Source organism: Colossoma macropomum, unplaced genomic scaffold (assembly GCF_904425465.1).
Source record: "Colossoma macropomum unplaced genomic scaffold, Colossoma_macropomum, whole genome shotgun sequence".
In the NCBI taxonomy this organism is placed as follows: Eukaryota; Metazoa; Chordata; class Actinopteri; order Characiformes; family Serrasalmidae; genus Colossoma; species Colossoma macropomum.
In genome coordinates, this window is record NW_023494792.1 from 9,108,212 (window position 1) to 9,135,737 (window position 27,526).

Genomic DNA, 27,526 nt, shown 5'->3' on the forward strand with positions numbered 1-27,526 from the left:
CCTTCAAGATTGTGATTCTTATTTTTAATTATTCACACAAACTGCATGCCTGTTATGGAGAGGGTGGGGCTGCACTGGGCCTACTAGGGCTGGTAGAAGTTGCTTTATTGCTGCAGGACTGTTGTTCTAGCTGGTTCTGATAGAAGAAGACATGAGCTGCAGCAGCTCTGGGTGGTGAAGTTGGGACACTGCTAAAGTAAACAGGGCAGTAGGTGCAGAGCTGTCATTGATGTGGCGGAGCACTAGGGACTTGGGGGACCGGCAGGAAGGAATCCAACTGCAGAAACAAGAGCTGAGGAGAGGACGAATGTGGATGTAATGGAATGGAAACTAAGAGCCTGATGGTATGCAGCAAAGGAAACAACCTGGGGAGCTGATTCAGAGCAACCCACCACAATGCATATCTCCAAAAACATGCAGCTTTCTTAAGCATGTAGCAAATTTAATGTTCTTTTGATTTTCTAGGCTTCTGGTGGTCCAGACATAAAGACAGCACAGACAGCATGATAACATGTTTTTTTTTCTGATGCTGATATTGAAACCTTGAGTATCAGCCAATACCACTGTAATATTTTTTTCAACTAAAACTACTGAGCTTTAAAATATGCCATTTTTAATTGAAGCACTTTACTCAAGATGAACGTCTAAAAATAGGCTATCATGCTTAAACTACTCAGTCCACTACCCCACAGGAAAAAAAATGTTTTCCCTTCGATATCCAATTCATATTCTAGATATCGGCCTGATAGCTGTTCTCATATGCCATCTCTAGTAGACAAGAAAAACGATCTCTCATCATTCCATCTGTTTTAAATGGATAGGGAAGAAAAGATGTTAGGGGTTTCTAGACTAACTGGAAGAACAGAAGCATTAGTGGAGATGGTACACTAAGCAAGAATTCTGAAGGGCATTAAGGGGGTGAAGCCTGAGAGTTATTATAACCTATGCACATACAAGTGCACACACGCAGAGTGTGCGTAATGGAGAGGGGAAAAGCTTTGGTTGGATTGGTCAGAGGTGTAAACTGTTGAATGACGACTCTCAACAGAGACACTTTAGCTGTTTCCTTAAAGAGAGGCAAGCAGTTAAGAATAAATAATGAAGTGCTGATATCTTGTCTGCAGTTACCTTTAAGGTCAACGTAACTGAAAAGGCTTGAGAACAACCCACTAATAATTAATTACTTGAAGCACCACGGCTTCCTGTAGTAAATGTTTTAATTACTGTTTAAGTACAAATAGAGTCACAAGTGAATTGATTTTTTTTCTTTAATATCTACATATACAAATGCATAAGACTTTAAAAACATGATACAGAAAATACATTGTCACATTATTGTGGTATCTAACTTAAACAGAGAGCATTATAGTCTAAGCCAATAAAGTTCACCTGAGATCAAGTTAGACCTTAAAAGTAGCATCCTTTAGAAATATACAACAACAGAAATCATTCTAGTTAAGCTCAATATAGTTTTAAATTTTGTTAATGTTTTTAGTGAACAGCAGACCTGTAGGGACTAAGAAATGACCACTCAGACTGAGATGCACTAGCCATCACCACACTGATTGAAAATACTGTCACTGTGCACGGAATGACCACTGCAACAAAACCTTTACGTAACTGTACAGAACTGTGCTCTGCCATACATCACAATGCGTTACTCACAGCAGAACAAAGAGTAGCATTTATACAGAACATTTCAGAGCGTAAAAAAATTGTCAGTGCCTGACAACTGCATACATAGTGTGTGAATGTCACAATACAATCACACGGGACGATTTTAAACAAAGGCACCAAAACCTCAGGAGCTTCTCTCCTCATCACACTGCTCACTAAATATCAAAATATAATAAGCACTGCTGACAAGTATAAGCAATACCACATAGTTCTGAGGGTTTGTTAGATTTTCCTAAAGGGCTAAGGAAAATACAATAGCAATCAATTAATCAGAACACAAGAACTATGTACCATAATAATCCAAAAAATAATGAATCTATTTGTGCTGAGCAATGAAGAACCAAAAGAAACGGGGTGTCATCTAATGAGCATTTCACTTGTGCAGTTTCTATACAACGTAGTGCAATACAAGGTCTTTGCAGTTGGACACTGCTTCACAATTCTGTCAAATCCATGAACACTAATGCTGACAATCCATCAAAGATACAGACGGGTCAGTTCCAGTTTTACTGCACACACAACAATACAACGATAGTCCACACTTCTCAAGCTCCAAAGCTAATTTTCGTCCAAAGACGATTTTCACATGACTGGAGAAGACAGTTGGTAAGTGACTGGGTTCCTCATGGAGGACAACTCTTACCTACATATTGTTTAGAATGTCCAATGACTCTGGAAAATGCAGAGATTTCAACATGTTTTAGACTATTAAACTGCAGGCAAAGTTTTTGTGTTTATGTTTACAATGGCAGCAGCCAATGACCTCACTAGACTGACACTCAATGAGTAGAGTCAGTGACCATTATTCACAGGCAGTCCAGTTGGAGAAGTTGAACACGTCTGCGTAGTAGTCGACCTCATCTCTGGTCAGCTTTATCATGTAGCCATGTTTGACATCATTGGGTCTCCTGAGATTTCCTTTCATGTTCCCCTGAAACATAAATTTATAGCTTGTGCTATGGCTGCAGACCCTCCCTCACACATACACACAAGACTTCAGCACCAAACTGAGAGTCTAATCATTAACCACAGGAGACATATCCTCAGAAAGCCCCCCATGTTTAGCAGCTATACAGTGCATTACTTCTGCTTGTTTTTTCCCCTCTCAAGTTTAGTCTGGAAGAGAACTGAGTTAAATTTTCAAGCTTTTTGAATTGGCCAGTGCACTGATAAAAAAATTAATTGTCAGAGCTAGAAGTTTTCTCCAACCTTGTAGCTCACTGCCGGATGCAAAAAGGCTGCCTTTCCCCAATCACAAAAGAAAACAAATGTATTAGATAGAAGCCAGAACATAAACGTGTAGTGTATTACAGTACAGTTAGGTCCATGCCACTTTGCGCGAGATGGCCTGTTTGAAGCACTCGGGGTCCGTGTTTCCCCCAGGCCGCAGGGCCCTCTCCAGGCTCACCAGCACATTCTGGTGGCACTCGCGAATGTTGACTGGGTGCTTGGCTCTCAGCAGCTCATAGGCAGCGATCAGCCTCATGTTCTGCTTGATCATGAGGTACTGGATGACGCAAGTGGGGGCGAGTGAGAAGCCATCACGGCAGTGCACCAGCACGCGTTTCCTCTTCTCTGTGGAGGCATCAATGCACTCGTTGATGTCCTCAAAGCAGCGCTGGCGCAGGGCCAGGCCATCCCGCGCCATGTCTGGCAGCTCGCTGATGTCCACCTTAAGTCGAGACCAACTGTGCTTGGCCCCCCGTGAGCAGGTGCAGGGAATCAAGCTTAAACAAGTTTCCCCCGGCAGGCTGCTCATGTCAATGATACTGTCAATGTTGTTGCGGCATAGTGTTCGACCGCTATAGGCCGCGTTTAGGTTCCCCACATAGATGTAGTCTGTCACCTTGGAGATAACAGGCTCTGAGTACTGGAAGTGCTCTGGGCCGCTCTGCTTGGGCTCCGGGGTCTCAGGTCCAGTCTTGACCCCGACAGGTCCTGCCCTGCGGCTGTAGTTGCGCAGTTTCTTGGACCCGGAGCGAGATGGGGGGTTGGAATCGGACTCCGAGCTACTGTTCCATGGCGGGGAAAAGAGAGAAAAGCGGCTCGACGACTTGCTTTTGGTGAGCAGTTCCACGGGGCTGGAGAGGCCCGAGCTGGAGGTGGTGGTGGAGCCAGAAGCACAAAAGAGTGATGCCCTCTCCAAAGAACCTGTGCTGCTGGCAGCCCCAGCACTGTGGGCCTGCTCCATCTGCAGAGCAAGCACATACACACACATAGCTGATGTAGCTGCCTCAGATCATAGTGCTCCAAATTTAACTGTCTTGATTCAGTATTGAACATACTGAAAAAAGCAATACCAAATAAAGACGTTATATGTGGTGCATTGGCTGGGTGAACTCTGGTGTAACACACCAGAGATGCGGACCCACTGCCCATACCTGAGCTTTGAGGTTGTTCTTCCATTCCTGGGTCTCCAGAGCTTTAAAGCGGCCATTGCTGTCAGAGGACACTGAAAGGCAGAGGGGGCGGTGGGTTCTGGGTGGCAGCTGTGGGGTCAGTGCCATGGGGACCGGTCGTGAGTCAGGCTGCTCATTCCTACTCATGATCAGATCTGGACAGGATCCTAACACAGGTAAGACAAGGAAAATAACAAGAAGGATAAGCAGTAGTATACAAGTTATCTATCTTTGTCTGACAGCGGATCAGACAAGCAAAAAATAGCCAGTGTCCCTAAGTGACTCTCCTTTATTGCTGTAGGCAGCGCTTTGGTTGGTTGGGGCTGCAACAGTTTCAAAAGACAAATATTTCAACACTGAATGCAGTTGTAAATGACTTGTTGCCTTGAAGGTTTACTCAAATTCTCACAATAATCAGGTAACTGTAGACAGCTAGTTACACAGATCCCATCCAAGAATGATGCCTCCTTAACATGAGCCAGCTAAATAGCTTATGACACACCACGTTTGAGCACAGGGAATTGCCCAAGAACCTAAAAATTTTGCATTATGCCTCATGAGGAAGAAATATGTTCAGGAACCTACATTAAAGTAATTGGTAAAGGTTAAACATTCTGAAAAAGAATGTTGGTGTGTTTGTGCTTCAGCTGAACTAAGCTTGCTTGGTCTTGTAAGATAAGATAATTCTAATGTCTAATGTCCCACAATGGGAAAATCACAAAAGTAAGAGCTCCCTCTTTATTCAAGCTCTGCCTTTCTTTTTAAAGCCAAGGCTCGTTTTTCATGTAAAAAAAAAAAACATAGGAACAGCAATTTAATTGCTAAAGCAAATTGAGTCCATGGACTGGTGAAAACACATACAATTTTCAACCAATTTACCCAGTTTTCCAATATTTCCAAATCTGATTCACCATTTTCCTTCAAAATAATGTAACTGAGCTGAGCCACCTCTCATTCTGAGAGGTGTTTCAGTCTAGACCCTTAGTGACAGGAATTAAAAGGCTAACTTGGAGCTGTTCTATGTGTATGTGTGTGAGCCACCTGTCTCAGAGGGGCCGTGGAAACCCTGTCTGCAGATCCTAGGAGGACACTCATTAAGGGAGTTGAAGGGTCTTTTTGATCCACTGCAACACGACGCAGGCATTAATACTCCCACATATCTCACTTCAGACTGCTGCTCAAACGCTTTATTGTTCAGCTGATTGACGACAAGCGCATTTGATAACAGAGTGCAATTTCAAATAGCTGTGGCAGCACAAAGCATTCGTGTCTGTGCACTCTTGTACATCAGCCTGTGCTGTACTAGGAAGTACACAAGACAGCCGCCCATATATCTTCAAGGAAAATTAGCTGGTTGTTTACTAGGAGAAATGGTGAAACAGCAAAACAAGTTCCACAGTTCCTCAGTTAGGGTATACATGGTATTTTATATACATTCTACACATTATGACAAATTCAAAATGGACTGACTTAATGGGTAAATACAGAAACACAGGAAAAGGTGTGTCTATGTCTGTGTTTGATAGTGTGCATCACTAAATGTAACTAATTAAAACACAGCTGAAAAAGCACCTTCTCAAAGCCTTTCATCAGACCATGTGGGAAATTCTTCAGCATGTGACTCGCCAAGCAAAATTGAAAAAAAGATTTCTTTTTAATAAGATGAGGAATACTGTCATGACAGTTTTGCAGCATCTTCTCTGCTATACAAAATACAGCTGACAATGCATTTGAAATCGCTGGAATTGACTGAAGTGGTTGCTATTACTTACCAGTAGCACATGCTGAACGAGAAATGGGCTGGAGCTGTAAATGGTTACGGATCTTGAGAGTGTTGAGGAGATTCTTGGCAATCATGCCTAGAAAACCAAAAGTTGAAATAAGTACTGAGATTCCTCAGACGTCAGCTATCAGTAGCTTACGTTCTGCAGTTCTCCAAGTGACAACGTCAGAGTACTTCTTACTTTGTATTCAAATTCTATTAGACACAAAATCTCTGCACTGTACAAAAAAAAAAACATTATAGATCACTTTCAAGATTTTTTTAAAATGATCTACATTGTTGGGAGTGGACTTTACACAAACCAGAAACACCAACGCTATTTTATAATCAACAAAATCAGTTGTCGGAGAAATAAAATGTGTTTTCCATTATAGGCCAACTGTTATTCTTTAAAAAAACTTCCAAAGCATCCAAAATTCCAACAAATGGATACACAGCATTTTGGAATAAAACTCCGCAAATATAGGTAGGCATAAGGGCCATCCTTCCTGAGTTATCACTGTGATATAATAGAAGCAAGTATGTGACAATGCCAATACATGTGTCAAGAAGATAGATTTAACATAAGGCCAAAATCTTAATTTGTGAACTAACATTAAAGAGCTTATCATATTTGTCCTCTTGTGACCAAATACTAGGCTTGATGATGAGGTTTTAAGCTATCTTACCATTTTGTTTGGAGTGGATTTTCTTATCCAGCTGGTTAAGTGAAATAAAATCATGGTTCCATGTTTTCACGGTTTCCATCTTCTGCCTCCTGTTGATAACACATGAATTACAACTGGATCCTATACTCTGTATGTGTGAGATTATATATATATATATATATATATATATATATATATATATTATATATATATATATAACGCATAGCTAGAAAGGACCTCTCTCTCTCTTTCCTTCTTTCTGCATACACAATAACTAACTTGATGGTAAGGAAGGGGAACACCCCCGCAACCCGCAACGTTGCATTCCATAACTGAGCGGTTGGGAAACACCAAAGTCTGAGCAGAAATATCACGTTAAACACAGCTCCTGCATCGTCCTACTGCGCCTGCATTTCAACTAATCCTTACGTAACTATCTAGTGCCGCAGACTGCGATCTGCTGGCTCGGGTAAAATCATTTGGAGCTCACTGCGGACCACCAATGTCCGTGTCTTGAGAGAGAGAAAGAGAGAGAGCACCTTTATCATCAACTGGCTGATTTCTGGCAGGCTGGCTGGCTGATGCAGCTGCCGTTATTTCCTGAGCCATGCATGCAAAATACTCCAAGAAACACGTTAAGAGGGTCGCGGAACAGCACAAGAAGACCACATCAAGCACGCTACGACGCATTATCTGCTGGAAATACCATTAAAGTGAGAAGGTTAGTGCACGAACCCGAGCCATTCACTCAGCCTTTACAGCGCTCAGCTGAATGGAGCTCACGTGGAAACGTGAGCTCACACAAGCGACGAGAGAGCACGACGGGAAATGTAGTACGACCTGTTTGTAGGCTCTCTGCAGTGGACTACCGCGCGCTGCTTATCGTTTGCTCCGCTTTCTAATACATTTCTTGTGTAATTTAAATCATACAATGAAATTGATACAGAATATTAATTTGGAGCCTCTCTACGATAAGTTTAGCAGAAAAGTACAAGTACTGGAAATATTATTTGACAGCTCTGAAATTATGTATAATCTTAGTCAAATACTTTTTATTGCTATTTTTCTTTACATTTATTTATTTTTTTATCAAAAAGCATAATTGAAAACTATGTCTTATAAAAGGAGCCAGCAAAAAAGAAACATGCAGTTGTTTTCGATCTTTTTCCAAATCTAAACGGTCACAGATGCTCACTTACCTGGTGATATTTACTTTCTTGCTGATGATGTGGGCCAAAGCTGTCAGGTGGCTGAGGGAGCTTAGCACTGTTTGTTATCTGCGTTAGGGACAATCAGACAGTGCAATCACTTCTGAGGCCCCTCTGCCTCCTATCACTGTTTGATTGGACTGCTTCAGCGCTCTCTGGGTTTCCAGGAAACCCTGCCTGACGATGATGTCACGCTCTGCTCTGTGGTGACTCTGCCCCAGCAATAACCTGCTCAAGCCTCCTCCAGTCCACATCCTACCTCTGACTTATTTGCTCACAGGGTAAACCTACAATGCGTGGAGGTAAATGGACCATATCCTGCATTTTGCTTGTATTGTATTTCTTCTTCAAGTCCATATTTGTCTGCATCATAATTCATTTTAACAGTATATTCTCTAACTATAAGAATAACTATTGACTATTAAGAATTAGCTATTTTTCTTTTGAAGGGGAATTCCACCATTTTTTAAAAGTTCTGCATAATTCAGTGGCTGAGATGTAAACAGATTCATTCAGAGTGGTTTGATGTGAAACGATTATTATAGAGAAACTTAAAGACTCAAATTTCTTTGCAGTGAGGGTGACAGGAACCAGGGGTCACAATGTCTACAACATCAATACAGCCATTTTATTTACTATCCAAAACCAGCAGTGAACCTATGCGTGTCTTCTGAGTTTTTATATGTAATGTTGATGATGGTAAAATAGCCATAAATCTGAAAAAAAAAAATTCTTTGGGGACTGTTTCGCCTTACAGCACCCTGCATGTACCCCTCCACCATGAATGAATTAAATTAAATTTGATTTAAATTTTAAGCCAAAACCTCATCACAAAACTGCCTCATCAGTTTTGTGATGTTATTAGGCAGTGTATTCATAACCATTTCATGTATTAACTTTCTGTGAAGGATCTTTTAGAGGTGGACGGCTGGTTGCTATCACCACCACTGTGAACAGTTCGGACTCAGTAGGTTTTCTAGAACAGAGCATTTCACACCAAACCACTCTGAATGACTTTGTTTACATCTCAACTATTTCATCATGTAGAATTTTTAAAAAATCAGTTTAAATAGGCTGTTTACATTAGTGACCTTTTAAAATATGTATGTAAATGACCTCTGTTCTGATTGTATTGCCTCATTTAAAAAGCACTCCAGGCTAAAACAGTCTTTTTAGCTTCATCATGAACAAGCAAGCCTAAACTTCTGTAGGCTGAATAGGTGGGTAAATGTGAATGTGATGTTTTTGTGACATTACAAAAACAGTGAATTCACAGCGGACTGTTCTTGCAGTTTACTTCCCATATGGACTGTGGAGTGAACAGTACATTTTTAAACTTTAACAACGTGTATATATTACATTAAACTCTTTTATTAAAAAAAAATGTACAGGCCCTTAAATGGGAGATTTGTATTATTGCACCATTAAAATACATCTTCATGGGTTCTGCAAAATAAGAGAATGAAATTTAATTAAACTAATAATTTCATAAACTAAAACTAAAACTGAGCTGTTGACACACAGGCTATGCTTTTTGATTTGAAGATTTTATTAATGCTAAATACAGAAAGGTTACAACACAAACTGCATATGATGTTAAGTAGACGTAGCGTTAATGGACCCTTACAGATGCATCATAAAGATGAAGATGTGGTCCACACCAGTGGGTTGTATGATTTACATTTCAAAGAGCTTTCCCTTGCTCTCTCGCATTCAGCTGCAGACAAGATGTGAATATCTTAAAACCACCACTCTCATAGGCCTGAGCACAATGAAGACAGTGGACAAACACACACACACACACACACACACACACACACACACACACACACACACGCACAAGTTTTCTGAACAGACAAGTGTGATTACCAGCATGTAAATAAGATTTACTTCATAAATTAGTGTGGGAGATAAATTAGATTAGATTAAAAACTCCTCACTCTGTGTTCCATCCATTTATGGTCATGCTGAAACACAAAGATCTGTAAAAGGGCAAAATGAAAAAAAACTTTCCATATATAGCAGAGAGATTACATCTATGTGAATAAATGAAGTCATCTTCAGTGATCGGCTGAAAGTCTAATATATTAGACTAGACTGCACGCAGGAAGGATATGTTACTCCCTAGATCATCCAAGCTTTGATTTGGTCTGCAGCCCCTATAGGCAGCTCAGTTGGACTTGTGTCAGCCTGTCAGTAGCCCTCTTAGCTGTCCATTTATCAGTGCTGTCCCTCTCTGAGGATCACAGCTCTGCAGTGTTCACAGCAGGGATAAGAAACGGCCTGAAGGTCACGCCTGCCGGATGGCTCTGATGCTACAGGGTACCCTTTTCTGTGCAGCTGAGAATGTTTTTATGGCGTTCATGGTTTCTCTTATGGTCAGCAAATACATATGGAGGTTCTGTGTGTTACTAATGTATCTCCACTAAAAATACTTTTGGACTCACATTCAGAAAATAGAGTGCTTAAATGTTAAGATTGGGATAGGGCTTCCAAAAAAGAAAAAAAAATAGTACCCGACCAACACACACGGCCTAATTAAGACCTATTTTCCATAAAATAATACACAGTTTGCTTGTCAACAAACTTTTATCAGCTCCACATAACTGTTTTAATTCCAGAGCTTAGAAAATGTCAGCTAAAGTAATAAATGATTGCTTTTACCATCACTTTAATGTATTATTAAAGTGAGCAATGGTAAGCAAACACGTATGTAGAACAACAAATTCTTCACTCTATATTAATCAGTGTGAAATTTCGTCAATGTTGTAGTTGTGTGCAGCCACAGAGGAGTTGAAATCTCATTAAAATGGCCTAATTAAACCAGATGTGTGCTGACACTGTGCATACAGACCCTAATCTATTATTGCCACCAGAGAAATCTGTTTGCGTGTGTGTACTGCCACCAGAGAAATCAACATGTATAGTGTACTGGAGAACATTCCCCAGGCTGATGCTGTGGTCTTTCCTGTAGAACCTACTAGAAGGTAACATGGAGGCAGAACAAGTTTTAAGTAAGATGTAAGTGGGATTTCTGTTTACCAAGGTTAGGGATTTATTTAATAGCAAAAAGACAATCAACCAGTCATCATCTGTATTAATATATGCAAAAACCTGGAATGTACATTTCAGGGTTTAGTGAATAACATAGTCTAAAACTTTAACCCGTGTGTCAGTGTTCACTCTCTTGGAGTGCACAATTTCATAAAACTGAAAAATGTTCTTTATAGTGATTGTTCTTACTCTATAAAATCGTAGTCTTATTTGTTCCTTCTTATTTGTTAATTACATGATAATTTACACTAGTCAAAAGCAGTCAAGACAAGACTGCTTCTGATATGTATTAGAGAAATTGCACATTTGTAACAAGTTTTAAAAAAGTGGCAACAGAGCACTGCTCAGCAAGCTGAAGACTGGAGAAGCGCAGTACTGTAGTGCAGCACTTTCAGAAAGTCTTATTGATGAATGGAATTTTCAATGTGCGTCTTAAGGCCAGTGTTGAGTCCACCTGATCAGCTGAGAGCAGTGTATGCCACTGAGCCATTGGCCTACGTGGGTTTGACAGCATGTCCGCCCAGTGGCGCAGCTGATTACCCGTAGCATCGCAGCCTAAGAAAATCTTCCCAATGGCGTCATTCCTGCTCATTTTGTCGTGGTCCCACACAGAGATTACCAGCTGCACTTTCTGTTTAGACAGAATCAATGTAAAAGACACCTATAGTTTAATGCATGGAAATGGCTAAGTGTGTACAATTTATGTCCAATAAAGCTGAGGATATGTTTTGAATATTGAGAGATCTCTATAGGAGTTTCCAGAATGTCACATATAAGATTAAACTTAGCTTATTTGGAGTGCTAAACAGTAAACATATGACTCACCTGAATTTGTTCAAAGGACACCTCAAAGGTAAACGATTCATTGAAATAAGGATTCAGTGTCTGCTTCTTCACTGTTGTCTTCCTTTTCTTCCACTTCTTCTTATCCAGAATCAACTGGACTTTAACATATGGGTCTATAACATGGTCAAAACCAGAATGAGAAATCTGAATCATAAGTGTATGGATTAATTTCATCATAATCACTGAACTAAAATCTGGCAATTCAGGCTCAATTTACCACTTAAGGAAAGGACTTTATAACTAACCTGAAGATCCCCCATGGTCCATTTCCTTCAAGTTCTTTGCCTCTAGAATCACTACAGTGAGCTTACTTGCAGTAGGAACGTATCGCAGAGAGAAACAAATCTCTCCCAGATGCTCTTGCTGTGAAGGTACAACTTGCAATATTAAAAAGTGCACTTTGACTTGGTCGTGACTCATGAGTGTTGGTGAACTCAAATAACAAGCTTAACCTTGGCCTAATTTTCTTCATATTAACTGATTTTGTTTGACTAGGAATCATTTGCTGCTGTGATCACTACTGCATAAATGCACTATAAGACAGTTCAGTATTGCTCTCTTGAACTTATAACTGAGGCTTTGAGGGTTGGCTATGACATATTTACAGTTCATATAACCAAATCCTTGAGAGAAGAAGGTCAAATCTGTACCTCATTTTTTGAGGGCTCGCTCAGGTCTTTCCACTCCTCGATCACATGGTTCCAGTCCACAGCAGAAAGCTCAAGCCTCAGCTCACCAATCACATCATGCTTGGAGAATCTATTGAAATCGTAGACCTGCATCACGAGTGTAGACTCACTGAGCTCCTTTTGACTCATCTTAACACAGAACGAACAGCCATGAGAAAAATGACCTATGAGAAGAATCTTAAGAAGAATTAAAGGTCATGTTTAGGAACTAAAAAATCTCTAAAATATCAAATTGGAATCAACAACAATCACAAATTCATTATGGCCCACTGCCATTTTGCTGCCAATAAAGAGCTGTAGAATTATTAAATTTACCTGATATTTAAAGTGTTCATTGAACACTGGGTTGAGAGTTTTTCTGAACACTTTGGTCTCAAAGGTTTTGGACTTGTAGGGTAGGATGTAAACTTTTACATAAGGGTCAGATGTTCCTCCATGGTCCATAGCCTTTAACTCTGCAGCCTCCTTTATTCCAACAGTCATCTAAAAGAAAAGACAGCCATAGCAATCAAATGTTAACTAAGAAATGAAGAGCTTAATTTCAAAATGCAATAGCATTTGTAGCAATTTTGGACGTATAATAGAAAATACTTTTTTTTTTTCTAACAAAGGTAATATTCACCATAATATAGCACTAATATTTCTTACCCACTAAAAGCCCTCTTCCAACAATGTATATCATGAACAAAAAAAGTAATAATAATTGTAAAGTGGTCTGTCATGTATTTTGGAACAAAACCCTTTGTATTGTAAATAACTGGATGTGGTGTGAAATTTGTATTGATCATCAAGAGCAACACATGGAACAGCTGTTCCTGAATATAAATAAATGAATGAATGAATGAATTAATGAACGAATGAATGGATGAATGAATTATGTGGAATACGTGAAATCTAACAATACTAATTCAGTATCTTGCAACTCATACATTTTGCAGTTCCAGTTTGGAAAAACACTTATTCGCATATTAAGTAGACTTAAAAGTGAACCTCTGAGCGTGCTGTATTGTACTCTAGGGAATAAAGTAGTTTCCCTCTCCTCTCGTCAACTGATCCATACTCTGCATCCTCTGTCTCAGGCTGCACCTGTCAATCACATTAGTCATCCAGTCAGAGAAGACTCCACCTTTAAGTCCACCAATGAGAATCTGCACAGAGTTAAAATGCCTAATATCTCACCAGTGCTGTTGTAGTGCTTCCATTTAGCCCCTTCAGGTTGATCTTCTGATCTGGCTTCTTTTTCTTCTTCTTTTTCCCTTTGCAGCAGCACTTTACACAGCAGCACAGCACACAAATTAATATCACCAGGAGGATGAGGGCAATGATAGCATAGATGGCCCATCTTGGCACTGTGAGAGGGGGTATAAAAAGAGAAGTTTATCCCCAATATTGTAGAAACAGACCGGCAAGGCTGGTGTAGCTGTAGCCAGCACTATGGCACACATCTGAAGTATTAGGCAAGAGCACAGCCAGCAGGATTAAAGAGAGATAAACTTGTAACAAGTGAAAAGTGAGAGGTAAGAAATGTGCGCTGGGAGTGGAATTAGATACGCTGCATGGAACAGGTGTCAGCAGTACTCCATCCTGGGGCAAGGGGTGAACAGGGCAGGCAGGGGGGCGGGGAGCCAAAGGGGGCAAGCGTTGTAGATACTTACATGGAATCTTGTCTAGCAGAGAGGGCCAAAAGCCAGGAGCTGCAGTGGTGGAGTTGGAGGGGCTGGTAGTTACTTTGGTGACAGTGAGAGCAATGGAAGTTGAAGCTACAGTGATCGAAGTGTTAGTGCTTGTGTGGTTTAATGTAGAATTGGATGCCATGGCTGATGCGTTGAGATGGTCAGAGGCTCACTGCGAATACATATAAAAAGAGAAGCAGTCTTGTGTTTAGCAGCTGGAAAGAACTGTTGCTCAATATCACTCTCTACTGGACAGAATAGTAACTACACTTCTTCGAACAGGGATGAAATTCCTTAGGTTCATTTATTAAGAGAAACAATAATTAAAAAGGACTAATGAGTGAGCATGTGTGTAATGAGATTCACTGGGAGCTAAAAAAAAAACCCTCCATTTACTCCATGACCTAAATGCACCAGGTATATAGAATACTTGACAAAGAGCGGATATTTAGCCACCACCATAGTTAAACAACTGCAAAGAATGTTGACATCTGCTGCAACAGTCCATTAAACAGGGTGTGCTTCTGTGGTGATAACATTCTTTTACTATGAAACATGTCCCTATTAAACAGAGCACCGGGGCTATGAAGATAGAACAGAAACACACAGAAATCACTGCAAATATGTTACATTTACACACAACCATGAAGGGAACTTCAAACTTGGTACATAGTGTTACAGAGTAGATATCTGTTGCCTTGACATTGCATATCAGAGCTGTTTCAGTCAACTGATGCAAAAAGAAACAAAATACGAGAACTCACTGTGAATGTTCCCAACACGCTAAAGCTTACAGTTACAAGAAAATGAAATTATATGTGTATATAGCAACTCCAAGACTTCACATCATTATAACACTCACTGTTGCAGAATCGTACTTTAGTAGCAGTCTTCAGTTGTGGTCCTAGCCCCCCGGTTAAAACACTGTGCTCCTATTGTGTTACAAAGATTTTACACTACACAACAGCTAATGGAGAGGGGAAGGAAGTTACTTCCCAAAGCAAAGGCCAATCAAGTCAGAGATGAAACAAAGGCTTTTAGCTTGTCTGTGCTGTCACCATTTTTTCTTATTTTAGCCCTCTGTTTTGCAAGGAGACTTAAAGAGGAACTCCACCTTTATGTCAAAATTTATAATTAAATAGTTAAGATGTAAACAAAGTCATTCAGAGTGGTTGGATGAGAAGAGAAGAGAAGAGAAGAGAAGAGAAGAGAAGAGAAGAGAAGAGAAGAGAAACTTGGTGAATCATAATTGATCACAGTGGAGGTAATAGGAACTGGACATCTAAAATTTAAAAAAGGGAAATTCCACCAATTTTTCGAAATTCCACCTAGATTAAATGGTTAAGGTGTAAACAGTCATTCAGAGTTGTCTGAAGTGAAATGCTCTGTTCCAGAGAAACTAATTGATTTGGAATAGTTCACAGCAGTGATAGGAACCAGATATCTGGAACACTTAAAGCCTCTTAAAACTACCTCACAGAAAGCTATTGCATGAAATGGTTAGAAATATGCTGTCTGATGCCTAAAACATTGTTTCACGATAGTTTATAGATACGTTTTTGAAATATATCGGCAGAGAAGTACATGCAGGGTGTTGTAAGGCAAAACAGCCGCTGAAGAAAATTCGGGTTACTTTGCATATATAAAACTATATGTATATATATATATATATATATATATATATATATATATATATATATATATATATATATATATATATATAAAAGCTATATTCACGTTCTAGACACCCCCTGGTTCCTATCACCACCACTGTAAACAAATCTGAGTCAGTAAGTGTATCTACAACTACCTATTTCACATCAAACCTCTCTGAATGACTTGCTCTCAACAAGTGAATTATGCAGAAATTTTGAAAACTCTGAATGTCTTTGAAAACTACCTCACAGAAGTCATTGTGCAAAATGGTTACAAATATACATGTCTGGGACATTGATTTAAGTTTTTGTAACTGGTGCAATTCTTCTTTAAGCTCGTTACAATGATCTGTAGGATTTGCTCAGTCATGTATTTGTTTAGAGGGTGTATTTAATTTATCAACAATATATACAATTTATACATACCTTTTAATACTGTCTCACTTAAGCCTATATTTCCTTTTCATTCCTTTAATTCCATCAAGGTTGTTTATTCTGTAGGCCTCAGTCTTCGTGCCACTTTGTGCACGCTGAAGAAAGTGGAGAAACATAAGCTGGCCATGGAGGCAGCTTTCCTCACAGTGCACCAAACTCTCTTGCACAGTTACCTGCCACACCTCATCTTCACACAGTGTGCCTTAAAGGAACAGAAATAGTTCAAGGTATGTGAGGTGGAACCTTTCGGGAAAAAAGTCAGTACAGATAAGGTGACAAATACAGTAAAAAAAAATACAGCTCTAAGAGGAAGTCTTCCAAGTGCTAAAGATGGTGGACTTATATAATGCAGCCTCTATCATTTGTCAGTGTCTTCACTTTAACAGTGTACAAGGGTGTTGACAAAAAGAGCATACAAATATATTTGCATTTGAGGTGGAAGTAAGGATAGAAACCAGTTCTGTGTAAATATTGTTTGTTAGTCATGACACTGTGTAACCAGAAACTATCTGAGCCTTGCTTTGACTCAGACTTCAGGAGTTAGTTCGGTTAGTTTTAGAAACTGTTTTCTTATGCATATGTGGACAATTGATATCATATGGGCTTACAACAAAAGAACAAGGAGACACAAAAAATGAAAGGAAGCTCAAAAACAGTAGTTTTGCCTTTGTAAATACATGTTTCCCTTATTTAGGACTTGAATGAACACAACTTGCTAATAAGTGCACTGCTACAATGTGCTATACTGCCCTATTACACATTTTATTATAACATTGCATATACAGTATTACCTTAATCTGAATAGACACTCACTTTACTGACTATGTTATTTGACGCAGTGAAATATGTTTATTGTGGGCACTGTGTACTGTATGTATGTAGTTAATGTTGCCCTATCTTGTGTTTAATCCAGTTTAGTTACTGCTTATTGTATTGCATTTATACTGTGGTACACTGTTGAAATCTGTAGGAAACAAAATGCAAGTAAAGAATTCAATGCACATATTAAGTATTTGATGTTTGTCTCCAGCACACAAGGAAAAATGTTTTCTGTAACTGAATTAAACCTATTTTATCATTAAGGATGGATTCAGTTTTAGGATTTTGCTTGCTTTCTGTCAGAATTACCTGATATAATTTCTGTGAGCACTCATTTAGCACCAAATAGATCTTTAATTTAGTTTAGCATTAATTTACCTCAACATACACATCAGAACACCTCATGAATTAGCCACAAAATGACTTGTTAGAAGGAAGCATGGAACAGAAAAGCTAGCCAGCAGTTCTTCAATTTATAAACATCACAGAACCAGGAAAAATTCTCTTCATAAACACCAAATGAGGTTACTAACCTACTAATGTTGCTAGCCTACTAATTAGGAATGTAGCATTGTGACTGAGCATTACTGCCACAACCTGGATAACCTTACAGACTAACAAATAAAGTATAAGATAAAACTAATTCTAATTCCTGCTAGCTGGTCAGCACCATATGATTCAAACAAGATTATCAAGTAAAAAAGAAAAAAAAACTGACAGACTAAAGTGAATGTGAGAAGCTGTGAAGCCAGGTCACCACAGAGGACTGAGCTAGCAAGTGTCACACCAACACCAACAAATCTAAGAATAGAACAGAAAATTAATCCGATTGGTAAAAAAGCTGATTGGTCAGATCTTGGTAGGGATCTGCGCTGTGATTGGCGCGAGGTTTCCATTCTTTGTAGATTCACGGTGGAGGGCCGTGATTTGATTGGTTAACGCTGCCAAGAATTACGTGCTTGCTCGTTCGTGTTGATCTCCGAGGTAAATGTAACTTTTATCATCACTATATACAAATTTAAACGCCCCTCTTCCAGCAACCAGCCTCTAATCGCTGAGCCAGCTGATTGGTCAAATCTTGATAGGAATCTGCGATGTGATTGGCTCGAGGCTCCCATTCTTGGTAGATTTGTGGTATGAGCTGTGATTTGATTGGCTGTTAATAGTACCAGCTCGTGGTACGTCGTCTGTTCGAGCGAGGATCGAATCCTGCCTCTGCTGCAGTGACACTGATTAATAATTAAGAAAAGGCAGCATCAGTCAAATGTTTAATTATATAGCATATTTCATACAAGTAACCGTAATTCAAAGTGCTGAACACAGTGACACAAGAGCTATAGGGGTAAAGAGAACAAACTAAAATATAGTTTCATTATATCATTACTATTTATATGCAAATAAAATATAATAAATTAAAACTAACATATAGAACAGATGAATCTCTACTGTGTTTGTTGATTCCCCAGAGGGATCCCACTGCCTGGCACAGCTGGGGCTTGGTAATAATTGATGAGTTTGATCAGGAGCGCACGGAATAATAGTTCAAACTTTGCAGGGCAGGTGTCAGGAGTAGAATCAGGAAGCAGCTGAGTAACGTAAGGGTTAAAATGAAAACATCCGTTTCATTCAGAATTGTCCCATCACAGTGGGACCATGAGCCCATTTGAAATCCGTTGGCAGGACTTATACACCTTCATCAATGAGCTTTACACCTAAACAGCTGGCAGAATCGCCCGTTTGTGGCTCTGACATCTCGTAATTGTGATGCATAAAATGCGTGTCATCTGAAAATGGTGAAGGGCGCTTTATATTCCCAATATAACGTTAAATACACACCCAAACAGCCGAGTCTGAGTACGAAATGGCAACATCGTTTTGTCAGACCATCGTTGGCTGTTCATACTTTATACTTGGTGTTTGTTCACTCTAATCAGTCAATACGTCCAGAAAGTGTTATCTTTTGTTTGCAGCCAGTTAGCTAACTTACATGTATCTGTCTCTGTAAGTTACTCGGCTTAAAGTCTGAGAGTTTGTCACACGTGGTTTCAACATTAGCTCACTGCTGGGGGCAACAATGCAGGAATCCCCACTCATAGGACTCTCTGACGGCCCCATTGAGAAGAAGAAAGGCACGTTTTATTACACTAATAAAATTGGAGGTAAACCGGTAAGAGGAACATGTTCTCATCCAGCTGTATTGTCAAGAGTTTAAAACAGTGCTACATGCTATTTGAGCCGTCTACGTGCTAGCTAGCTAGTTAGCTACACATTTCATGGTTGTTGGCTGAACTTTACGTAGCTAACAGACGGTAAACTGCCTGTTTACCTCAGTAACAGAGGTGATGACTGACGCTATTTGATTGATTGGAGATATTACAGTGTAGCCGAACAAGCTAATAACCGGTTGTTGCTGACTAGTAGCTAGCTGGACAGCTAGCTTAGCTTAGCTTGGTTAGCCAGATAGTTAGCTATCTAAACAGGGGATTAACGTTAGGGAGCTAGATAACCCTTGAGAACATAGCTAGTTTTGCGAGTCCAGTTGGTCCCAGGACACTCAAATAAAAGTTTAAAGTAAAAAATTAATACAGTAATTTGCCATTTATAGAATGGGCGAAAGTGGAAGTCCGTATCGGGCCAGTGGCGCAATGGATAACGCGTCTGACTACGGATCAGAAGATTCTAGGTTCGACTCCTGGCTGGCTCGAAACTTTTCGAGTCTTTTAAAAACAGAAGTAACGTCACTTTTTCCGCTCCCAGAAACTTCAGAATCAGAACCGGAGCCGGAGTCGTTTGTTAGCCGTTCGTTTATAAGTACATTTTAACATAGAGCTCTCATAAGAGCTCTCAAAGAGTTCTCACAAAAAAAATAAATAAATAAAAAATACTATAATAATGATACTAATAGAAATGTCTAAAATTAGTAAATGTATCTACAAGACAAAAAGTTAAATACTGTATAGTCAGGTGGAATACCTAGTTTTAAGTAGGGGCCATAGGACAGACTGTGATATATAAAACAAATCAAGGACGCAGCACAATATGTAAAACAAGGACTCAGCTTAGTGTCACTAGGTCATGAAGCGCGTGAGCTATAAAAAAAAAGTCACGGTATTAAGGTACCACAAAGAATATCTTTTCAATTATGTCTTCTCGAATGCATTTTCTTTTTTATGATTGTAGGACCTGATTCCTGGTATATCTGATGCATATAACCAATGCACTGTATGTGATGGGATCCTCGGTCATGTTGTGCAGATCTACTGCCCCCTTGCGGCATCTCCATATCACCGCACCATTAATGTGTTTGCCTGCCCTAATCCACAGTGTAGTGGCAAGCCAGAAAGGTAAATAATAGTTTCCAAATTCATTGGCACATCAGTTCATTTTATTCACGCTGTTTCACAATATTCATCCTGTTGGCTTCTCCTGTGTCTAGCTGGAAGGCTCTGCGTTCACAGTTCTTGGAATCAGAGATGAAACAACCTTTAGCGCACCAGGATACGAATAGTTTACAAGTAAAACAAGCTGCAATGTCCACAACGGACTGGTGCGCTGAAGCTGATGACTGGGGGATGGAGGCTGAGGACAGTGAACCTGAGAGCAGGTCACAGGCTCATACAGACACAGCCCAGCCAGTGATGGACAGCCTTACAGCTGGACTGGATGTCAGCAGTAGGCTTCAAGGCCTTTGTTTAAATGGGCCAGGGGACCATGGAGGTGCTGTACATCCCACTGCTGTGCCCACTTTTCAGCCCTTTTACATCAGTGTTGTGGAGGAGACAGACTTCGTGGGCCATGACGACCTGCAACATGCCAATAGACTGTTGAGGGAATATGAGGAGAGAGAGGGAGTGGCTGTTGGGGAGATTGGAATGTGAGGATAACTTTGTTTTTTTTTTTTTTTATTCTAATAGTTTATTTTACTGGAGATCAAGCTGTTAATAGAGAGTGAACACTAATGAAAAATATGGATGTTTTTTTTGACTGTAGAGGTAGAAAGTTGGTGGCCTAAGCAGCTATATACAAATATGCAACTATCAGCAATCAAGCCAACCTACATTGATGTGTCCTTATATAAGCATACGGACAAATTTTCGGACAAACTTTTTTAAGGAGTGCAACTAATGCACTCATTAAAAAGAATTATTTTGAGCTTATTGTCTACTTCCCGTCAAAAGTTTATGAATAAAATTCAAGTTGTCGTTGTAGCGATCGCCTATTCACAAGTAAACACAGCAATGCTGCCTGGCTCTTCTTACCACATCTGTTCACAGTTTGCCTCCTGTGTGATCTCTGCCAATTAAATCAAAGTGAAGAGCTAATTGAAATGTCTTGATATCCTAAAAACATATGCTCCCAATTCACCGCTGGGCCATTGTCTGCCAGATCATTTCAAGTGAAGAGGTAATTTCAAGCAGGTGAAGTAAAAGCACAGGCCAATGGTGTTGATGGCTGTGAGTGAGAAATCATCATAAATTATTATAAAGATTAAGTACACAATTAGTAAAAATTATGTTTATGGAAAATGCATCAATCAGAGAGACATAAATATGAAGTCTAGAGGTGTTTAGTGTGTTATGACGTTTGTGAATTTCCTTTAGCCAAGCTGCAGGATCTGCATTGAGCTGAATCATCAGAAAATGTTCAGCTCTTTTAGATTTATTGTAAGATACAAGTACACAAGAGTAAGAATAGCATGATTATGCACTATGAGGTACACTGACAAGAAAAGTCTATATACTAAATAAATGATAGAATGGTGCAAAATGTATCTGACTTTGGAATGAGAGTCTGTTTTCCAGCAGGGGTTCATGAAATGAGTAAAGAGAAAAATATATAGAATAATGTTGTATGTTAAACTGCTTGCTTTGATACAAAATGTTGTTTGGATACTAGTCATAATCTATTTCACTTATGGTGTCATGGTCACATTTTGTCTTTGTCAAGATAGGAACAACTCATCTTGTATATGATTTTTTTTTTTCTGTTATGATTGTGTTGTTCAGTTGTGAAGGTGAAGGGGCCGAGGAGAAGTATGAGAAAGCAGAAGCCAAACATGGAGATGCAGTCTTCTCAAGTTTCATGAAAAGAATCTCTCTCTGTCCAGAACAAGTTCTTCGGTGAGTAGACTACACGGTACTGTTAGTGTAACAAAGCTAAACATATGTTTTATGTCAAGAGTACATTTGATTCAATACTTACCACTTTAGCCTCAAAGAAATTCAGAAAGCTGTCACATACATCATCTGAGGAGCCAGATGGTTCTGGATAGGCCAGTCACAGTTATTACATAATCGCCTGATCGCAGTTATTTGAACCAATTGCTATTATTTTCCACAGTTGTTAGCTTTCACAATCATATGTTTGCTTCACAACTAACAGAACCTGAATTGGGTGTGTTTTCATCAGTTGGGCCGAGGCAAATGAAGATAAATAGTAGATAGCAGAATTTATGCATTTAATAAGATCTTACAAAAACAACAAAAGTTCTAACTTCTGTCTGGTGCTAGATAGATATTAGTGTTACTGATTATCCTGATACTCTGCCCGAATTCTCATATTTGTGTTGAATACATTTTAAGTTCTGAAAACATAGTCCATTTGGCCTATGGTACGGCTTTTTGTATGAGTTGGATCACTGATACTTTAAGGTCTTAGTTCCCCGCAGACTCCATGAGGGTGCAAAAAAGCAAGCCAGCACCTAATAAACAGTTATATTGGACAATTCTGTGATAGTGTTTATGCATGAAAGACAGTGTAGGAGAATAATGATTTCCAGACCAGAGCATTGAAATGCCTGTATCCTTCGGTCAAGGTATTAGCACTACAGAGCTTTGGGATAGCAATTAGCACTAAATTGATTTAACATTCTTGTAGCTCATTATTGTGGATATAATGTTTTATGCATTATTCTTGTGCCTTGCAGATACAGTTGGAGTGGGTCACCGTTATTTTTAGCTGAACCTCCTTCAAACGTAAATCAGATGGTGCCAACCTGTGCACAGTGTGGCAGTCCGAGAGTTTTTGAATTTCAGCTTATGCCCGCACTCGTCAGCTTGCTCCACAGTACAGACTTAAGTTCAGGTTTGTCTGAATTTTGGAAATTTTTTGGTAAATCTTTAGATTACGGTATTTTCTGTCAGGGTTTTTAAACACTACACATTGTCTATTGCAGTATATTTTTCATATCAGAATTAGTTTTGCTACTTTTACTTGTTTCTTGAAATGGATTACAGTTTTTGTTTGCGGTTTTAGTAGATAAGTGTGTAATTTATGTAATATAAATATGTATTATAAAGGTTTTACTACAACTTTATTCCTTTTCCAGGATAATTAAACATTGTGATGCAAAGCACAGTAGATTAAAGTCAAATAAATAAATAAATGAATAGATAGATATATAGCATCTGGTGCTTATCTCTTTCTGTACTTTTTCAGAGCTTGTATTGGAGTTTGGAACAGTTCTGGTCTACACCTGCAGAGACAGCTGCTGGACGTCTGGATCAAATGCTCCTGTCGAGGAATTCCTCTTTGTGCAAGCCGACCCAGATCAAAAGCTGTTTAAGTGACATTAATAACTGATAGACAATAAAGAGCAAATCAACATACTATGTTTCTCTTTTTTATCTTTTAATGTTGTTATTTAGCATGGACCAATCACTGCAATGTTTCCATGAGTTCTGATTTATAGTAGGAGTCAGCAAAGGCTACTGGACTTGAAATATAACCTTGAAGACATTTCACTACCCCCTTTCAGGCTTTCTCAAGATTATCCCGCTACTGCTGCTAGACCATTCAGTAACTTCAAGACTGAAAACCTTCATTAACAGGTCTATGGAGCACTGCTCTTCTTGAAGATGTTTCACCACTCATTCCAAAAAGGTCCTTATTGGTGAAGCCCTTTGAAAGAGCGGCAGACTCTCTTCCAGATTACCTGAATACCCAACTGAAAAATCCAAAGTAGCCATATTTGGTCTAACCCAAAATATAGTCCATTGGCAAATGCATGTTTGGTGTCTGAAGTTTGCTTCTTTAGTTTTGCATTTGGGCCACGAAGGTAATGTCACTACAAAGTAGGGATGCACAAATGTTATCAGAATCATATTGATACCAGCAGATACTTGCTTTAAAAAAAATAAAAAATCAGCATTGGACAGATGTTTAGATTTGACTGATATTTTGAACTGATATTTTTGAACTGAATGTTTGAGCGATGCTGGGCTGCTAAGATAAAATATCTGTATTTTATTAATTTTACTGCAAATGTAACCCTACAGAAAGAGAAAGAGTAAAAGTTATATTTCTGTGTAATGCTAATCCAGATGCAGTCCCAATTTATATGTTCTATAAAAGTTTTTATATCATATTGACATCAGCAGATATGTACATAAGGTATATCAGACATCAGCACTGGCACACAATTTCCATATTGGTGCAGTCCTACTAAAAGTATTGAGGTCTTAAGTCAAAAATCTGTTTATGTCACAGATTTAGCCTTACAGCTTCAATGCAAAACCAAAGAAACAGGTAATGCAAGTATATCGTCTCATCAAGTACATTTGGGATAAGAGGAATATGATCTAAGTTTTTTTTTCCATTTATTCGAAACCGCTTAACACCTCCATGCAGTTTGATTCTAAGAGTATATGAATGAATTTTGGTCCTAAGAGTGCCAGAGTGAATAAGTTGGCTATGAAGTAAAGCAGGAGTGAGCGTTTTGCTACTAAGGCTTGTAAGGCTGCAATGCCCGGTTTGTCCTGTGCGACGCAGGAGCGCAGAGGAAAAGCGGAGAGTTGTGAAGCCTTCATCTCTCGCGAGGAAGGACGCCATTATCGGAATCCCTACAAACAACACGAGAATTCATCCTTCACACGGTAATATAACCCGCCGTGGCGCGGCACACCGCCAGTGCAGCGGTCGGCTCCGTGCTGTTCGCGTATTTAACGCTTTTCATGGAAGGAAATGCTCATTTCTGCTGCTTTCTTTTGTCCCTTATACGTGTTGTGCCGGGGTCCACTAAGGCTGTAGCTACAAGGCCCGGACCTGTTTCCTTGCTCTCTTTCGATATTGTTGCACATTGGTGCAAGTTAGCAGGCGCTAGGCTAGCTGTGTTTATTAGCGAGATTAGCTAGCGGGGTGTCGTCTTCAGGGGTTTCGGGGTTATTATGGGGCACAGACCCCACGGTGATGATTTAAACGTCTTCTGTTATGTTTAACCGGCTACCAGTGTTGCTAGCCACGACGTTTAGGAGTAAAACATTGATAAGAGGAAGGACGTAGCTAGCTAGCTAGCTAGCTGACTAGCTAGCATAGCGTTAAGGTTAGCTCAGGGAAAGCAAAGCACAGCGTGTGACCTTGCTACCGCTAACATTAGTTACGCCTTAACTGGCTTTTGAGAGTAAGATAAATAATAGTTAGCTTTGTGAACCTTATGCAGACCGTTATTTACACTGAGCCTGCAGTCTTATCAGCAGGTACCTATCGAGCCTCCCCACACTGCGGCTCCCAGAGTCTTGTATTTGCCTCTGCTGGTCGTTCATCAAATACAGTGAAAACAACGTTCAACAACATCAGTACTGTTCAAATGTACAGAATGTACATTTCAAATGTACAAAAGACGTGTGTTGCGGATACGTATAAAAGAGCTGTTCTAATACAGCACAGTGCAAAATACGTTTCATATAAGTTAAGTAGTCAGAAAACAAATAAATGTTAAATGTGTCCATGAAGGTTGAATGGAGCTGCGGCGGACTCGTGTTTACGAAGTTGTAATCAAATCCTTTTCTTGCAGTGCTGAATGAAATACCTAAAAATGTAATGCTCCAGTTGTAGTGTAGTATATGATTAAATCTGTACTCTATGCGTTGTCACAGAATAATAAAAAAGGATGCAGTTTGAGTGCAAGTGCAACTTGTGTGAGATGCAAAATAACCTTTTACAGTTCTACATCATGTGTTGTGAATTCACCTCAGTTTAGTCACTACCCTTAATCCTGTAGAAATATTATTATTATAATACATATCATCAAAGGGCCTGTACCATAGAAAACAACAACTAAGAGTTGAATAAAGTGTGTGAACACTGGTAAGGTTTCCAAACGCACCGTTCACTGCCTGGTCTACACAGTCCATAGTTTCAATTCATGTGTTTTTGTGATGTCATAAATCCATCTATTCGGCCTACAGCAGTTTAGCTCCACCCACTTACGTTTTAAGGAGTGTTTCTGCTTGGACAGCTTTTTTTAGGGAGGCACAATAGGAGGCAGCCAATCAGAAACAGCTCATTTACATCTCCCAGTTTTAAAGGCACAGTAACTAAAACAGCCCATTTAATTCTAAGGGATAAAGACAGGTTGGAAAATGGTCATATAAAAATTAATTATGATCAGTTTGGGAGTTTACCGAAGGGGCTCTGCTGTCTCCAAAGTAGCTTGAATTTTCTATGATAAATATATACACCTGACAGTTGTAAGTAACAAAGTATGCAAATTTAAGCAGTTCCTGTTTTCTTGTTGCACTTTGAAACTGCACTTTGAGAGTATTTTTAATTGTAAACAGTATTGATCAGAATTGATCACTTAAAAAAAATCACAGTGCATTCATTTAGTTACCCGTTTGCATGCCAGCCTATACTAGCATGGCCTAGAGTTCACAGCTGCACAGTTTTACAGAGATAATTTGTCCTTAAATTATTATGTTGGGCAGCAGTCATACACAATTACTTCTCATTTTCCTGCTTCTCAGGCTTGAATGATGTCAGAGCAGGATCTAGTGGAGATAGTCCAAATAGCTGTAGCAGACTTAAATCATGAGGATCATGACGGAGGTAAGAGATGATTTAAACTGCCTCTAGCGTGTGTAATATTTATAAATATTGTGTGGGAAATTGCTCAGCAGGCTTGGTCAGCGTTGAAAGCTTCATCCATTTGAGGCTGCCAGATGTTGTCTCGAGGACTGCTGCTGAGTACTTTTGTCCACCCACGTGCACACTTTTTTGTTTTTAACTGAACCTTCTGAGTGAGATAATGAACTGTTAACAAAAATGGATTTTCAGATCCTGGATTATGTTTTCTATCTTTGCATTGATCAGTGATCTGGGCTGGCTTTTCTGGAAGCCTGATAGTAAAAAGATGATTCCTAAATGGTAGAACGAGCATCACACTCAACACTGTCTGACAGTAAAGATGTTCTTAACACTAAGATGCTTTTGTGAACTCCTGCCCATTTGATAGATTGCAGTATTCCAAGATTAAAGCAGTATTTTTTCTGTAGTAATTAATTTTGTAAATATTGTTACTATTTTAATAATTTTCCATTTTTATTAACCTAGTTTTTGATGTAATGATTATATGCCCTAAGGGTAATTCCTTTTTTTTATGTTTTTCTTACTCAGAGTTTGTTACTCAGAGTTTGTTGTCTGTTTCCTCAGCACTTTATTTAATGCATTATGAGATTTATTTGAAAAACTTCATTAATGATGGTGTGTGCGCATTTGCTATGTAAAACATGTTCTCTGTGTGGGGATGCTGGGATTGGTTTAGACGTGCTGGAGAACCATGAGGAGGCCGATAAGCCTGAGCGGAAGCGGGCGAGGATGGAAAGCAGTAATCAGGATGCAACTCTTAAGGTGAGAACAATGCTG

The 27,526-nt window shown here is 39.4% G+C and overlaps 4 protein-coding genes and 1 non-coding gene across 9 annotated transcripts in view; 3 read left to right on the plus strand and 2 right to left on the minus strand.

Moving 5' to 3' along the window:
* Nucleotides 1-1,294: 1,294 nt before the first annotated feature.
* Nucleotides 1,295-7,248, minus strand: LOC118811289. Its single transcript, XM_036575445.1, has 5 exons — nucleotides 7,242-7,248; nucleotides 6,528-6,616; nucleotides 5,849-5,935; nucleotides 4,059-4,243; nucleotides 1,295-3,868 (listed from the first exon to the last, which is right to left on the minus strand). Exons 2-5 carry the CDS (start codon nucleotides 6,604-6,606, stop codon nucleotides 2,996-2,998), a joined length of 1,224 nt encoding a protein of 407 aa, XP_036431338.1. The 5' UTR covers nucleotides 6,607-6,616; nucleotides 7,242-7,248; the 3' UTR covers nucleotides 1,295-2,995.
* Nucleotides 7,249-10,967: 3,719 nt separating this feature from the next.
* syt8 (synaptotagmin VIII) lies at nucleotides 10,968-16,328 on the minus strand. 3 transcript variants are annotated; one of them, XM_036575857.1, is made up of 9 exons: nucleotides 16,058-16,328; nucleotides 13,959-14,148; nucleotides 13,483-13,652; nucleotides 13,294-13,389; nucleotides 12,619-12,786; nucleotides 12,265-12,432; nucleotides 11,860-11,977; nucleotides 11,594-11,727; nucleotides 10,968-11,399 (listed from the first exon to the last, which is right to left on the minus strand). In XM_036575857.1, the coding sequence occupies exons 2-9, from the start codon at nucleotides 14,116-14,118 to the stop codon at nucleotides 11,160-11,162; spliced, it is 1,254 nt and encodes a 417-aa protein (XP_036431750.1). In that variant the 5' UTR covers nucleotides 14,119-14,148; nucleotides 16,058-16,328; the 3' UTR covers nucleotides 10,968-11,159. The 3 variants fall into 3 exon arrangements, with proteins under 3 accessions (XP_036431750.1, XP_036431751.1, XP_036431752.1); XM_036575858.1 differs by lacking the exon at nucleotides 16,058-16,328 and adding an exon at nucleotides 14,839-14,932; XM_036575859.1 differs by lacking the exons at nucleotides 13,959-14,148; nucleotides 16,058-16,328 and adding an exon at nucleotides 14,839-14,929.
* Nucleotides 16,329-18,508: 2,180 nt separating this feature from the next.
* On the plus strand, nucleotides 18,509-23,494 carry pdcd2l (programmed cell death 2-like). Its single transcript, XM_036575860.1, has 6 exons — nucleotides 18,509-19,052; nucleotides 20,066-20,229; nucleotides 20,322-20,759; nucleotides 21,892-22,005; nucleotides 22,812-22,969; nucleotides 23,324-23,494. Exons 1-6 carry the CDS (start codon nucleotides 18,960-18,962, stop codon nucleotides 23,452-23,454), a joined length of 1,098 nt encoding a protein of 365 aa, XP_036431753.1. The 5' UTR covers nucleotides 18,509-18,959; the 3' UTR covers nucleotides 23,455-23,494.
* On the plus strand, nucleotides 19,517-19,589 carry trnar-acg. The gene has a single exon. It is a non-coding gene; the product is annotated as a tRNA-Arg (tRNA).
* Nucleotides 23,495-24,658: 1,164 nt separating the features above from the next.
* Nucleotides 24,659-27,526, plus strand: part of LOC118811567 (BTG3 associated nuclear protein) — a 45,597-nt gene continuing 42,729 nt past the window's right edge. For all 3 annotated transcript variants that reach the window (XM_036575862.1, XM_036575863.1, XM_036575864.1), the window contains exons 1-3: nucleotides 24,659-24,759; nucleotides 26,629-26,710; nucleotides 27,426-27,511. In XM_036575862.1, the coding sequence (XP_036431755.1) occupies nucleotides 26,635-26,710; nucleotides 27,426-27,511 (162 nt within the window). In that variant the 5' untranslated portion in view covers nucleotides 24,659-24,759; nucleotides 26,629-26,634. The remainder of the gene's footprint in view (nucleotides 24,760-26,628; nucleotides 26,711-27,425; nucleotides 27,512-27,526) is intronic.

Excerpts from the sequence above, each read along its gene's own strand:
- LOC118811289 (XM_036575445.1), bottom strand. The coding sequence starts at position 6,606 with ATGGAAACCGTGAAAACATGGAACCATGATTTTATTTCACTTAACCAG. Across the intron at positions 5,936-6,527 it reads AATCCACTCCAAACAAAATG|GCATGATTGCCAAGAATCTC; the intron begins GTAAGATAGCTT and ends TTGGTTTTCTAG. Across the intron at positions 3,869-4,058 it reads AGAACAACCTCAAAGCTCAG|ATGGAGCAGGCCCACAGTGC; the intron begins GTATGGGCAGTG and ends CTTGCTCTGCAG.
- syt8 (XM_036575857.1), bottom strand. The coding sequence starts at position 14,118 with ATGGCATCCAATTCTACATTAAACCACACAAGCACTAACACTTCGATC. Across the intron at positions 13,390-13,482 it reads GAAGCACTACAACAGCACTG|GTGCAGCCTGAGACAGAGGA; the intron begins GTGAGATATTAG and ends TGTGATTGACAG. Across the intron at positions 11,728-11,859 it reads GGACCATGGGGGATCTTCAG|ACCCATATGTTAAAGTCCAG; the intron begins GTTAGTTATAAA and ends ACCATGTTATAG.
- pdcd2l (XM_036575860.1), top strand. The coding sequence starts at position 18,960 with ATGCAGGAATCCCCACTCATAGGACTCTCTGACGGCCCCATTGAGAAG. Across the intron at positions 20,760-21,891 it reads GCTGTTGGGGAGATTGGAAT|TTGTGAAGGTGAAGGGGCCG; the intron begins GTGAGGATAACT and ends TGTGTTGTTCAG. Across the intron at positions 22,970-23,323 it reads CAGTACAGACTTAAGTTCAG|AGCTTGTATTGGAGTTTGGA; the intron begins GTTTGTCTGAAT and ends GTACTTTTTCAG.